General features: G+C 49.0%; 2 protein-coding genes across 2 annotated transcripts in view; one reads left to right on the forward strand and one right to left on the reverse strand.

The window, feature by feature from the left end:
- The window catches only part of RNFT1 (ring finger protein, transmembrane 1), a 31346-nt gene extending 27866 nt beyond the window's left edge, over positions 1–3480 (reverse strand). Inside the window, exon 1 of the mRNA XM_066575094.1 lies at positions 3359–3480. Within this exon, the coding sequence (XP_066431191.1) occupies positions 3359–3384 (26 nt within the window). The 5' untranslated portion in view covers positions 3385–3480. The remainder of the gene's footprint in view (positions 1–3358) is intronic.
- Positions 3481–3549: 69 nt separating this feature from the next.
- Positions 3550–12893, forward strand: part of LOC136575465 (uncharacterized) — a 383051-nt gene continuing 373707 nt past the window's right edge. Inside the window, exons 1-2 of the mRNA XM_066575086.1 lie at positions 3550–3598; positions 5739–5857. Coding sequence (XP_066431183.1) covers positions 5741–5857 — 117 coding nt within the window. The 5' untranslated portion in view covers positions 3550–3598; positions 5739–5740. The remainder of the gene's footprint in view (positions 3599–5738; positions 5858–12893) is intronic.

Genomic DNA, 12893 nt, shown 5'->3' on the forward strand with positions numbered 1-12893 from the left:
ATAGTAATGTCACATGATGTATGACAGCTGTGTGCATAACTTCCCCTGCATATAAAAATACAGGGAAAGCGGGGCCATATCGTCCAAAAGGCAATATGAGCATCTTGCACCAAGCGACAATCTGGCCTCCAGCCCCGCACAGCTTTGAGCACATTTGTGTATTTAGGGATTATTTTGCAATTCCGCATGCTGAAAATTGCTGCATGAAATGTTGAACGTTCAGGGACCCCTACAAGAGCTGCACAGATGATCAGATATACACTTATGGCCACATCCGTTCAGAGATCGTACAGCCAGGGTTGGTACTGGAGGTAGTGGAGTCCACATTTAAATTTTCCACCTCAAAGTCTGCAACTGAGCTATGGATTTCTGCACTGATTTTCACATGTAGCCACCACAATCTGCACGCTAGTTCAATGGGACAAATCTGTCAAGAAGTGACGTCTTCAAGTCCAAAATTGTGCATTTTGCTGTGAAATCCACCATGCTGCTCAGCCAATCAATGCAGCGCTCAATGAACTTATCACAGCCATTATGTTGTGGAGGTGGGATGTATGAATTGGCCAAGCTGCAGCATTGATTGGCCAATTCATAAATCCCGCCTCCACAATGCGATGGCTATGACTGGTTCATCTAGCGCTGCTTGATTGGCTGAGCAGCGCTCGAGAACTAATCAGAGCCATTGCTTCCTGGAGGCGGGATTTATGAATCCCGTAACAAGGAAGCAATCTTCTGCGGGCAGTCGAGGTATGCAGGAAGCCTGCCGCAGCTCTGGGGGAACGGGGGCTAAGCCTGCTATGTTATATTTTTTTTTTATGTAATGCAGCTAGGGATTATATTTCAAGCCTTCCTGAAAATCAGGGTAGGGTTTATTTTCAGGATAGGTCTCATTTGTGGGAAAACAGGGTATGTGAATCACTGAGCAGAAAGCTTTTACACAGAACGAGAAGGCAGCGATCTAGCGATACTTTTTCTGCTGCTTGAGGGCTCAAACAGATGGACGTGACTGTCCCGTTATGCAGTCATGATAATCGCGACTGCGTAACGGGACGCAACACAACCACTGATTTCAATGGTTTCACTAGCGGTATTCTCTGCCGTTAATACTAGGTGTGAGAAAAGATAGGGCAGGGCCTATCTTCCAGGTTTTTTTTTGTTTTTTTTTTTAACTTCTGCACACTAGCGTAAAGTTTGAAAAGTCTGAAAAAAAATCCCTGGTCCATGTGCATCTACGCTGTCGCAGCTGCTTTCACGCCTATTTGTTTAAGCCCGGAAAGTCAAAAGATAACGAACCGCAAACAATTATGAGCTTTTTTTTTGCATTGATGCTGCACTCTTATTTGCTTAGGCCTCATGTCCACGGGGAAAATCAGATCCGCTGCAGATTCTCCATGGAGAATCTGCAGCGGGTCCCTCCTGCCCCGCGGACATGAGCGCTGAAAATAGCAATAAATAAGAATAAACTCACCTCCCATCCGCTCCGTTTCTTCTCTTCGCTGCGGCGTCATCTTCTCTCGTCGCGGCCGGATCTTCTTTCTTCGGCTCGGCGGATGTGCATGATGACGTCGGTGACGTGCCCCGCGCATGCGCCGGAGCAAAATGATCCGGCCGCGACTGAGAGAAGATGGCGCCGCGCCGAAGAGAAGAACCGGAGCATGTGAGTAAAATCTGATTTTTGTCTCCCGTGGATCCGGACGGCTTCCATAGGCTTCAATAGAAGCCCGCGGGAGACCCGCATGAAAATGGAGCATGGTCCAGATTTTTTCATGCTCCATTTTTTTTTAAAATCCTTTTTATTGACGATCCGCGGGTATTTATCTACCCCGCGGGTGGTCAATGCATCCGTATGGGGTGCGGATCCGCGGGCAGGAGAGGAGTTAAAATCCGCTGCGGATTTTAATTCTTATTTTGACCGTGGACATGAGCCCTTAAACACATTTTGAGCAATAATCGTCCCACAGAAATGGGACTTCTGTGATGAATAAGTGGGTTTTGGGTTGCAGTTTGGGCATTGGGTCTCTAAAAGGTTCGCCATCACTGACTTATGATCTGTATCATTTATTATGGTTCTCCAAATGTGTCCGTAAAAAATATTGGCTGCCTGTGAATTTTGGATGATTTAGGCTGACTGCACATGACCGGGTGGGATCCTGCATGCGGAATCCCAACACTGTGCTCGGCCGGCATCTGCGTTTACCTGTCAGTCGTTTTTTTTCTGTACTGTGGATGGTCCGGCCGGGGCGCCATACAGATTTTGCTGTGACCATGTGGATCTTGCAACGATTAATACGGAAGGGCTGTGGTTCGGCCTGCTTCCATGCTGCGATTGAATCGCAATTGAGTTCCGCTTGGTTGCCAGAATGGGGCGGGGGGAGAATTATTATATATTATATAAAATCGCTTTTCCATTACATGCTATGGAGGGTTAGTGCTGCGGGAATCCGGAAGAGGATGTGCAGGTGGCCTTAGGCCTCATATCCAGGGGCGACTTTTGCGGTGGAATCTGGAGCGGGCGTCTGCCGCCTCATTCCGCAGCAGTAACCCTCTATACCATGCTATGGAAAAATGGTTGTTCGTACACGAGCAGAAACCAATTGTAGTTGCAGCTTGCGTATGAAAAAAAATCGCTGCATGCTCTATTTTACTGCGGTTCCCGCACGGACATCTTCCATCGGGGTCAATGGAAGCCATCCGACCCGCAGTTCACACTGTGGACGGGTCGCGGATTCTGCTGTAATTGCAGTTTTTTTTAGTCTGTACTGCGTATGTGCGCCGGTCAGCACTTCTGCACACATCTGCGGTACAGAAGAAAGACGACGTGGATAGGTACGCAGGGTTGCCAGCCGTGGGCGGATTCCGTGCGGGATTCCCCATGTGGAATCTGCATACATTGTGGACATTAGGCCTTATCCAAAAAAAATAATCCCGGCTGGCAGCCGCGTCCGCTGCAGATTTTGATGAGCATTTTGCTACGGCTGCAGAACATTCACAGCAAATCCGTGAAAGATCCTCACACTGCGAGTTCCGCCATGGAATGTTCTGTACAGAATCCACCTGTAACCCACGGCTGCTCTCCCAGCTACAGGCGGGTCCCTGCACAGCACGGTCACGGACAGGACTATAAACCCGCTGCGGATTGCTGCGCTGTGTGCACAGGCTCTCTCGGGTATCCACAGGCACTAGTGACGGCGTCCATAGGGGAGCTGACGGAAGTGTCACCTCGGGTTTACATGGCAGCATTCCGCTGTCCAGGGGTCCCAACTCCCGCAGCCCGGAGGCCCCATAACGCCGTTCCCGTACAGCACACCGGCCGTCTCCGCGGCACACTCACCCCCCCGTGTCCCACTTCGCTACTAACCGCTCATAGCCCGGCCGTAGCTTCATCCTGGCGCTCACAGCCGCGCACGTCGCCGCCCATCGCTGTCTGAGAAGCGGCCTCACAGGCAGGTAGTGCTGTCCGCTCTTTCCGGGACTCACAGGTTCCGGTTGGTGACGTCATGTGGAGGGCGGAGCAAGGGCCCGCATTCCAAACCCTGACGTCGTTGCCAAGGACTGGCGTCTAGCGGCCCTAGCAACTAGAAGCAGGACCCGGCCGCAGGTGAGCGATACGGGGTTGTAAGATATCGGTGTGAGATATGTAATATGTGCGCCTAGCAGACTGTACAGGACTGTCATCTGTTAACACTGCTTGGCAGATTGTCGGAAAGTTGTGTTCTAGTTATACGGTGCTGTGTTCAATACATCTTATGCTTTGGGGCTGGTTACACGTGGCTTTGGCTTGTTCCCCTGATCTTACTAGACCCTGGCAACGGCATTACTCATGATGCTTAGTATTAGATTCTTCACAATCTTCCTCTTTCCCGCACACTTTTCCTCCTTAAAGGGATTGTCCCCCAAAACTTTTTGTTTCCTGTTATGTCCGGCCTATGGAAACATTCTTTGTAGTTACACTTATTTAATAATGTTTTTATTCACAGGACTAGTGATAGAATAGCGCCACCTGCTGTCTGTACCCAGTGTCCATCGCAGTAGTTGTTCCACCTGCTCAGTCTTGCTTCCCTCTCTGCTCCACTGCACAGAGGTAAAGCTCCTTTTTAGGCCTCACACACGGGCAGATTTTTACTGCAGAATCCGGATTGGATGACCGCCTCTGGATTCTGCAGCCATAACCCGCCATAGCACGCAATGCAAAAAAGATTCTTCATGCAGACGAGCGGAAACCAATCGCAGTTTCCGCTCGCAAATGAAAAATCACCGCATGCTCTATTTTCCTGTGGTTCTCGCACAGATGGATTCCGTTGAAGTCAATGGAAGCTGTCCGACTCGCGGCCTGTCCGCAATTGACATTCCACGGCAAAAGCAGGATCCGCCCACTAGTCCAACCCCCTCATTTGACGAGAGAGGGATCACTATGATAACCCCTCTAGCCCCACCCCTTCTCAAGGCCCTCCCCCCCCACTCTCTAGAAAGCCCCCTAGCCCGCCCCCTATCTCTCCAGATATGCGGAGATATGTAAGAGATCCCCTGCTGCTCCGCCCCCCTCTCTCTCCTCTCTCTGGGGGATTGCTAGCCTGTTTCGTGATCTTCTCCTATTGATTTCAATGTGGCTGCCAGCCTCAATGAAAAAAATGGGCAATATTGCAGATTTTTCTTAGTGCTGCGAGGCTTGAGTGAAGACATCGCTAATGAGTATGAGGCTGCATCTGCACAGGCTACGAAATCATCGCCACAATGTGAAGCCCATGGTTTCCAATGGGTTGTTTCACATAAGCGATGTTTTGTAGTGAGATTTTGTAGCCCGTGCGATTGCAGCCTCATACTCCTTTAGCCTTTCACTGTAAAGCCCAATGTCCACGTGTGGATTTTATTTATAAAATCCACGCGTGGCCCCCTCATGGGAGATCGGCGCGTCTTGCTGCCCATAGGAATGCATTAGTATCCGTAGGGCAGCTAAAAGCATGTGGGTGGGATTTCTTCCCAGCATGCGGGTCGCACGCACAGGAAGAAATCGCAGCATGCTCCACTTTCCTGCGGATCTCCTGCGCAGACGGCTCCCGCGACTTCCATTGAAGCCTATGGAAGCCGTCCGTATCCGCGGCACGACAGCAGCTGTTTTTGTGCTGTGCTGTGCACGATTTACATCTGGTTTCATTGCAATGGTAACAGAACACTAGTCACACAGCAAGCTGCAACCCAAAGGTAACAGGACACAAGTCGCACAGCAAGCTGCAACCCAAAGGTAACAGGACACAAGTCACACAGCAAGCTGCAACACAGAAGGAAACATGACTGCTCACCCTGGACACCAAACAGCCACTGACAGGGGCCTGTATTTATATATGAGCTCAGACCCTGGGGATTGGCTGACAAGAGCAAACCACACCCAGCCGGCTAAACTATCCCTCACCTGTGAAGGTGTGCTCCTGGAACCCTGTAGAACAACAGACTCCAGCAGCACAAACCTGACAGTTAGTTTTATAAACATGATTCCTCCTACCATTACCATCAATCTCGGATATAACTCAAAGTCCCTTTAACTAACAAATGGCACACACTTTTGAATGCCCCCCGAACATGAATTAGGACATCATGCAATGAATATAATAACACCCGAATCAAGATGTCATGGGGTTCCTATACATGTTCTTTATTGTATGGTAATGCACAGATCTCAGCTCTACCAAGCAAGAGCATATTGTATTGTTACTATATCATATGTCATTTTTCTCTTTAATCAGGAATGGAATTAACTCCTGGTCAACATAGCCAATCTGCTAACGGATATGAACATCTTAATGAGCCCTGGTTGGATTTTTGCTTTCACAACACATTGCTACCCGGCTGCCCGTGGCATAAGGTATGACACATATACTTCACTATTATACAAGTACTAATGTACCGACACCTCAGAATTTGTTTTTTAAACTCTTTTTACAAGTATCGACATCTGGTGCTAAACAATTACATACAACTTTGGAAATCGCAAATGCCATCAACTACTCAAATAAGAAATTGACCTGCATACATGGAAACAAGGAACATAAATGTTGCAAATACTGACATATGATATACAGTTGGGTCCAAACTATTTGAACAGTGACACAAATTTTCATAATTTAGCCACCGTACACCACCGCAATGAATTTGAAACAAAGTCATCAAGATGTAATTGAAATAAAGACTTTCATCCTTAATTATAGGGATTAACAAAAATATTGCATTAACCATTTATGAATCACAGCCATTTTTAACATAGCCACAGACTGAAAGGTGATTGGACACTTGACTGATAATAGTACAGTGCAGTCTGCTAATTCATTGTTTCTTGGGCATGGCATAAAATAACAAAAGGGCAATACTTATCTCTCTTTAGCCCGCCGGGAAACAGCTGAGTTGCTTTGTGGGTCCTTCTCGTACTTCCCCCCGCAGAACGCAGGTAATCGCTGTCCTTCTCGGTATTTACGTTCAGTGGAAGTCCGCTGCAACCAATCAGAAGCTGCAGCATTACTGTCCCAAACTTTTGGCACCATGTCACCAGGATGTGAGCGGTGACGTTGAAGCCTCTAAATGGCTGCATCAGTAACCTGACTTCCGCCAGATGTACATACTGGGATGGCCACCGGAGCTGCTCAACTGTTTCTTTGGAGGACTGAAAAGAGGTGAATAATGCCTCTCATTTTATTCTATGCCATGCCCAGCTGTTATTTTTGTTTTTTAATGGGAAAACAGCTTTAAATCCAAATTATCCCAGGGATGTCAAGTGCCACATTTATAAGATTTCTGATGAAAACACAACATTAGAAAAACAGGCAAAAAAAAGGAAGAACAAACTTTTCCTTCATGGATGGGAGTCGCAGCAAACCTCTAGCTATTGCTAAAAAAATGAGCATTTCATTAGCTGAATGAGCATCTACATGGCACATTATCAAGTCAGGCATAAGGGCCATTTACACAGGACTATTTTTGCTTAAAATTCAATCAAACGAATGAATTTGAGCGATAATCGTACAGTGTAAATGCAAACAAAAAAAAAAACACTCACCATTTGTTCGCTGCTTCTTATTGCTAACTTTCACTCAACATAAAAACCATCGCTGGATCGTGGGCTTGTCACTCAGTGTAAACGCTCCCATAACTTAGTTTGTGGTGATGTAGGGAAGCGACAGGTACCCTTTAGCCCTTTCCAATCCAATTTGTATCCTGGTTTTCCTAGGGGGCTTACTCTTTTTCTGCTGTTATACAACGGCGCTATATGCTGGCTAAAGCCAGTACTGCATGAGGTGACACATTGGATAGGCTCCGAGAGCAGAGAGGCTGGCAATATACAGTAAGAGAACTCCGACGGACATCTTCCAACATAGGAGCTGTACAGCCCTAAATCATAATGTCTTCAGACGTCAGACAGGGGATTGGAAAGGGTTAAAGACCCTGGCATGATGTTGCTATAATTTTTCAGGGAAGGGCTTATATGTAAAGCCCTTCCCTGGCAAAGAATGCAGGGGACCGGCAGAGCATTGTTTTCAATGGAGCCTTCATATTTTCGAAAATATCGATATATGGCTAATGCTTTGGCGATACTTTTCATCGATATTGTAATGTCCGATATATCGGTAACATCGCTAGTTTAGGGCGATATAATATCGATTTTTGTAAAGAAGAAACGTGTCTTGTGGTCTAGTGGCCAGATTTTCTTTCTTTACATTCTGCCTTTTCCTTTGTGTTGTACAGGATGTAGTTTTCTCGAGGCACTGATGAACTTATAAACAAGTTCTAGAAACTTTTGGAAAGTGTGAGGCGACTCTTTGTCACCAGTGAGGTTTGCTCCAGGCAAAACGACTCTCAGAAACAGTGGGGTCTTCGGCCCCTTTTCCACATGTGTTTGTTCATCGCGTTAGATGCAGGCTCTGAAAGCTTGCGATGGCTGTGGGCAATGCTTTCTAAATGAAAGCATTTCCACATGGAGATGGAGGGCTGCGCTGAACGCACGAAGGTCGCATCCAGAAAAGGAGACGCGACATATCGTGCGTTCAGCGTCTAACGCGAACGCAGTGCCCATAGAAAAGATAGGGGACCCATCTAACACAATTACAATTGTGTTCGGGCACTGCGTTCGCATTACCAGGCCCTGCATTGTTTACAAGTTACCATGGAGACAGTTGGTCCCTCAGCGGCAACTTGAAAAAATGCAGGGCACGCAGCCCCACAAACACACAGAGAGATCATTCTCACATCCCGTCAGGTCCAGCGGCCAGCTTCTGGCTTCCTTGTAGCTGGCAGGACCTTGTTTCAGTATGTTTACCTCCAATCATCTTTCTGAACTCCCCGTCAAGCTAGTGAAATTATGTCTGCTCGAAGGAGCATTTTAAAGAGAGCATGCGAGCAAATTAATATTTCTTGGCTCATTAGATAACGATTATTGGGGCCCATGATAAAAACCTTCTTTTCATACACCTAATTTTAATTATAAGTTTCATCTGTAATTTTTTATTTTCATTTGTAACTTTTATATATTTTCATGATGTTATTAATAGTTAGAAGTTAATAAATAGAGATGAGCGAACTTTCAGTGATGCTCGAGAGTTCGTTTCGAGTAACGAACCCCATTGAAGTCAATGGGCGACTCAAGCATTTTTGTATATGACTGGTGCTCCGCTAAGGTTTTCATTTGTGAAAATCTTAGCAAATCACCAAAGTCATGTAAAAAAACAGAAATGGATAGGGCAGTCGAGGAGCAACATGTTGGGCTGCATTTCGGGATTCGAGGTCTCAATATTAAGCCACAATAGTGGCAAGAGTGAGACCCCCCCCCCTCCCCCGCACTGTCAGCATAACGATCGCTCTCCTCTGCCACAGCTGTAACAGCTGTGGCAGAGAAGAACGATGTTAGCCCATTGAATTCAATGGAGCCAGCAATACAGCCGGCTCCATTGAAAGCAATGGGCTGCCGGCGAGCGCGGGATGAATTTTCGGGAAGGGCTTAAAAATGTAAGCCCTTACCTGAAAATCATCCTAAAATGTGTAAAAATTTTTAAAAAATGTATACTCACTAGAGATGAGCGAGCACCAAAATGCTCGGGTGCTCATTACTCGGGACGAAATTTTCGCGATGCTCGAGGGTTCGTTTCGAGTAACGAACCCCATTGAAGTCAATGGGTGACTCGAGCATTTTTGTATATCGCCGATGCTCGCTAAGGTTTCCATTTGTGAAAATCTGGGCAATTCAAGAAAGTGATGGGAACGACACAGCAACGGATAGGGCAGGCGAGGGGCTACATGTTGGGCTGCATCTCAAGTTCCCAGGTCCCACTATTAAGCCACAATAGTGGCAAGAGTGGCCCCCCCCCCCTCCCAACAACGTTTACTTCTGAAAAGCCCTCATTAGCAATGCATACCTTAGCTAAGCACCACACTACCTCCAACAAAGCACAATCACTGCCTGCATGACGCTCTGCTGCCACTTCTCCTGGGTTACATGCTGCCCAACCCCCCCCCCCCCCACCTCCGCACGACGCAGTGTCCACAGCGCACACCAAAGTGTCCCTGCGCAGCCTTCAGCTGCACTCATGCCACACCACGCTCATGTCTATTTATAAGTGCGTCTGCCATGAGGAGGAACCGCAGGCACACACTGCAGAGGGTTGGCACGGCTAGGCAGCGACCCTCTTTAAAAGGGGCGGGGCGATAGCCCACAATGCTGTACAGAAGCAATGAGAAATATAATCCTGTGCCACCACCATCAGGAGCTGCACACGTGGGCATAGCAATGGGGAACCTATGTGCCACACACTATTCATTCTGTCAAGGTGTCTGCATGCCCCAGTCAGACCGCGGTTTTTTATAAATAGTCACAGGCAGGTACAACTCTGCAATGGGAATTCCGTGTGCACCCACAGCATGGGTGGCTCCCTGGAACCCACCAGCTGTACATAAATGTATCCCATCGCAGTGCCCATCACAGCTGAGGTAACGTCCGATTAAATGCAGGTGGGCTTCGGCCCACACTGCATGCCCCAGTCAGACTGGGGTTCTTTAGAAGTGGACACATGCAGTTACAACTCCGTGTGGACCGACAGCATGGGTGGGTGCCAGGAAGCCACCGGAGGTACATAAATATATCCCATTGCATTGCCCATCACAGCTGAGGTAATGTCATGTTTAATGCAGGTGGGCTTCGGCCCACACTGCATGCCCCAGTCAGACTGGGGTTCTTTAGAAGTGGACACATGCAGTTACAACTCCCTGTAGACCCACAGCATGGGTGGCTCCATGGAACTCACCTGCTGTACATAAATGTATCCGATTGCAGTGCCCATCACAGCTGAGGTAACGTCCGATTAAATGCAGGTGGGCTTCGGCCCACACTGCATGCCCCAGTCAGACTGGGGTTCTTTAGAAGTGGACACATGCAGTTACAACTCCCTGTGGACCCACAGCATGGGTGGCTCCCTGGAACCCACCGGCGGTACATAAATATATCCCATTGCAGTGCCCAGCACAGCTGATGTAACGTCAGCTTTAATGCAGGTGGGCAAAAAATTAATTGGATTACACTGTAGGCGAGGGCCCCAAAAAATTGGTGTACCAACAGTACTAATGTACGTCAGAAAAATTGCCCATGCCCAACCAAGAGGGCAGGTGAAACCCATTAATCACTTTGGTTAATGTGGCTTAATTTGTAACTAGGCCTGGAGGCAGCCCAGTTAAAATAAAAATTGGTTCAGGTGCAAGTTTCAACACTTTAATGAGCATTGAAACGTATAAAAATTGTTTACAAAAATTATATGACTGAGCCTTGTGGGCCTAAGAAAAATTGCCCGTTCGGCGTGATTACGTCAGGTTTCAGTAGGAGGAGCAGGAGGAGGATGAATATTATACACAGATTGATGAAGCTAAAAGGTCCACATTTTTGATGGTGATAGAGAACAATGCTTCCATCCGCGGGTGCAGCCTACGTATTGTTTAGGTAATGCTGCTGTCCGCTGGTGGAGAAGAGAAGTCTGGGGAAATCCAGGCTTTGTTCATCTTGATGAGTGTAAGCCTGTCGGCACTGTCGGTTGACAGGCGGGTACGCTTATCTGTGATGATTCCCCCAGTCGCACTAAACACCCTCTCTGACAAGACGCTAGCCGCAGGACAAGCAAGCACCTCCAGGGCATACAGCGCGAGTTCAGGCCACGTGTCCAGCTTCGACACCCAGTAGTTGTAGGGGGCAGAGGCGTCACGGAGGACGGTCGTGCGATCGGCTACGTACTCCCTCACCATCCTTTTACAGTGCTCCCGCCGACTCAGCCTTGACTGGGGAGCGGTGACACAGTCTTGCTGGGGAGCCAGAAAGCTGTCAAAGGCCTTGGAGAGTGTTCCCCTGCCTGTGCTGTACATGCTGCCTGATCTCTGCGCCTCCCCTGCTACTTGGCCCTCGGAACTGCGCCTTCAGGCACTAGCGCTGTCGGATGGGAATTTTACCATCAGTTTGTCCGCCAGGGTCCTGTGGTATAGCATCACTCTCGAACCCCTTTCCTCTTTGGTTATGAGAGTGGAAAGGTTCTCCTTATACCGTGGGTCGAGCAGTGTGTACACCCAGTAATCCGTAGTGGCCAGAATGCGTGTAACGCGAGGGTCACGAGAAAGGCATCCTAACATGAAGTCAGCCATGTGTGCCAGGGTATCTGTACGCAACACATGGCTGTCCTCACTAGGAAGATCACTTTCAGGATCCTCCTCCTCCTCCTCCTCAGGCCATACACGCTGAAAGGATGACAGGCAAGCAGCATGGGTACCCTCAGCAGTGGGCCAAGCTGTCTCTTCCCCCTCCTCCTCATCCTCCTCATGCTCCTCCTCCTCCTCAACGCGCTGAGATATAGACATGAGGGTGCTCTGACTATCCAGCGACATACTGTCTTCCCCCGCCTCTGTTTCCGAGCGCAAAGCATCTGCCTTTATGCTTTGCAGGGAACTTCTCAAAAGGCATAGCAGAGGAATGGTGACGCTAATGATTGCAGCATCCCCGCTCACCATCTGGGTAGACTCCTCAAAGTTTCCAAGGACCTGGCAGATGTCTGCCAACAGGCCCACTCTTCTGAAAGGAATTGAGGAGGCTGACTCCCACTGCGCTGCCCATATTGGAGTTGGTATTCCACTATAGCTCTACGCTGCTCATAGAGCCTGGCCAACATGTGGAGCGTAGAGTTCCACCGTGTGGGCACGTCGCACAGCAGTCGGTGCACTGGCAGATGAAACCGATGTTGCAGGGTGTGCAGGGTGGCAGCTTCCGTGTGGGACTTGCGGAAATGTGCGCAGAGCCGGCGCACCTTTCCGAGCAGGTCTGATAAGCGTGGGTAGCTTTTCAGAAAGCACTCAACCACCAAATTAAAAACGTGGGCCAGGCATGGCACGTGCGTGAGGCTGCCGAGCTGCAGAGCCGCCACCAGGTTATGGCCGTTGTCACACACGACCATGCCCGGTTGGAGGCTCAGCGGCGCAAGCCAGCGGTCGGTCTGCTCTGTCAGACCCTGCAGCAGTTCATGGGCCGTGTGCCTCTTCTCTCCTAAGCTGAGTAGTTTCAGCACGGCCTGCTGACGCTTGCCCACCGCTGTGCTGCCACGACGCGCGACACCGACTGCTGGCGACGTGCTGCTGCTGACACATCTTGATTGCGAGACAGAGGTTGCGTAGGAGGAGGAGGGTGGTTGAGTGGAGGAAGCATACACCGCCGCAGATACCACCACCGAGCTGGGGCCCGCAATTCTGGGGGTGGGTAGGACGTGAGCGGTCCCAGGCTCTGACTCTGTCCCAGCCTCCACTAAATTCACCCAATGTGCCGTCAGGGAGATATAGTGGCCCTGCCCGCCTGTGCTTGTCCACGTGTCCGTTGTTAAGTGGACCTTGCCAGTAAC

This window comes from Eleutherodactylus coqui, chromosome 1, assembly GCF_035609145.1.
Source record: "Eleutherodactylus coqui strain aEleCoq1 chromosome 1, aEleCoq1.hap1, whole genome shotgun sequence".
Lineage (NCBI taxonomy): Eukaryota > Metazoa > Chordata > Amphibia > Anura > Eleutherodactylidae > Eleutherodactylus > Eleutherodactylus coqui.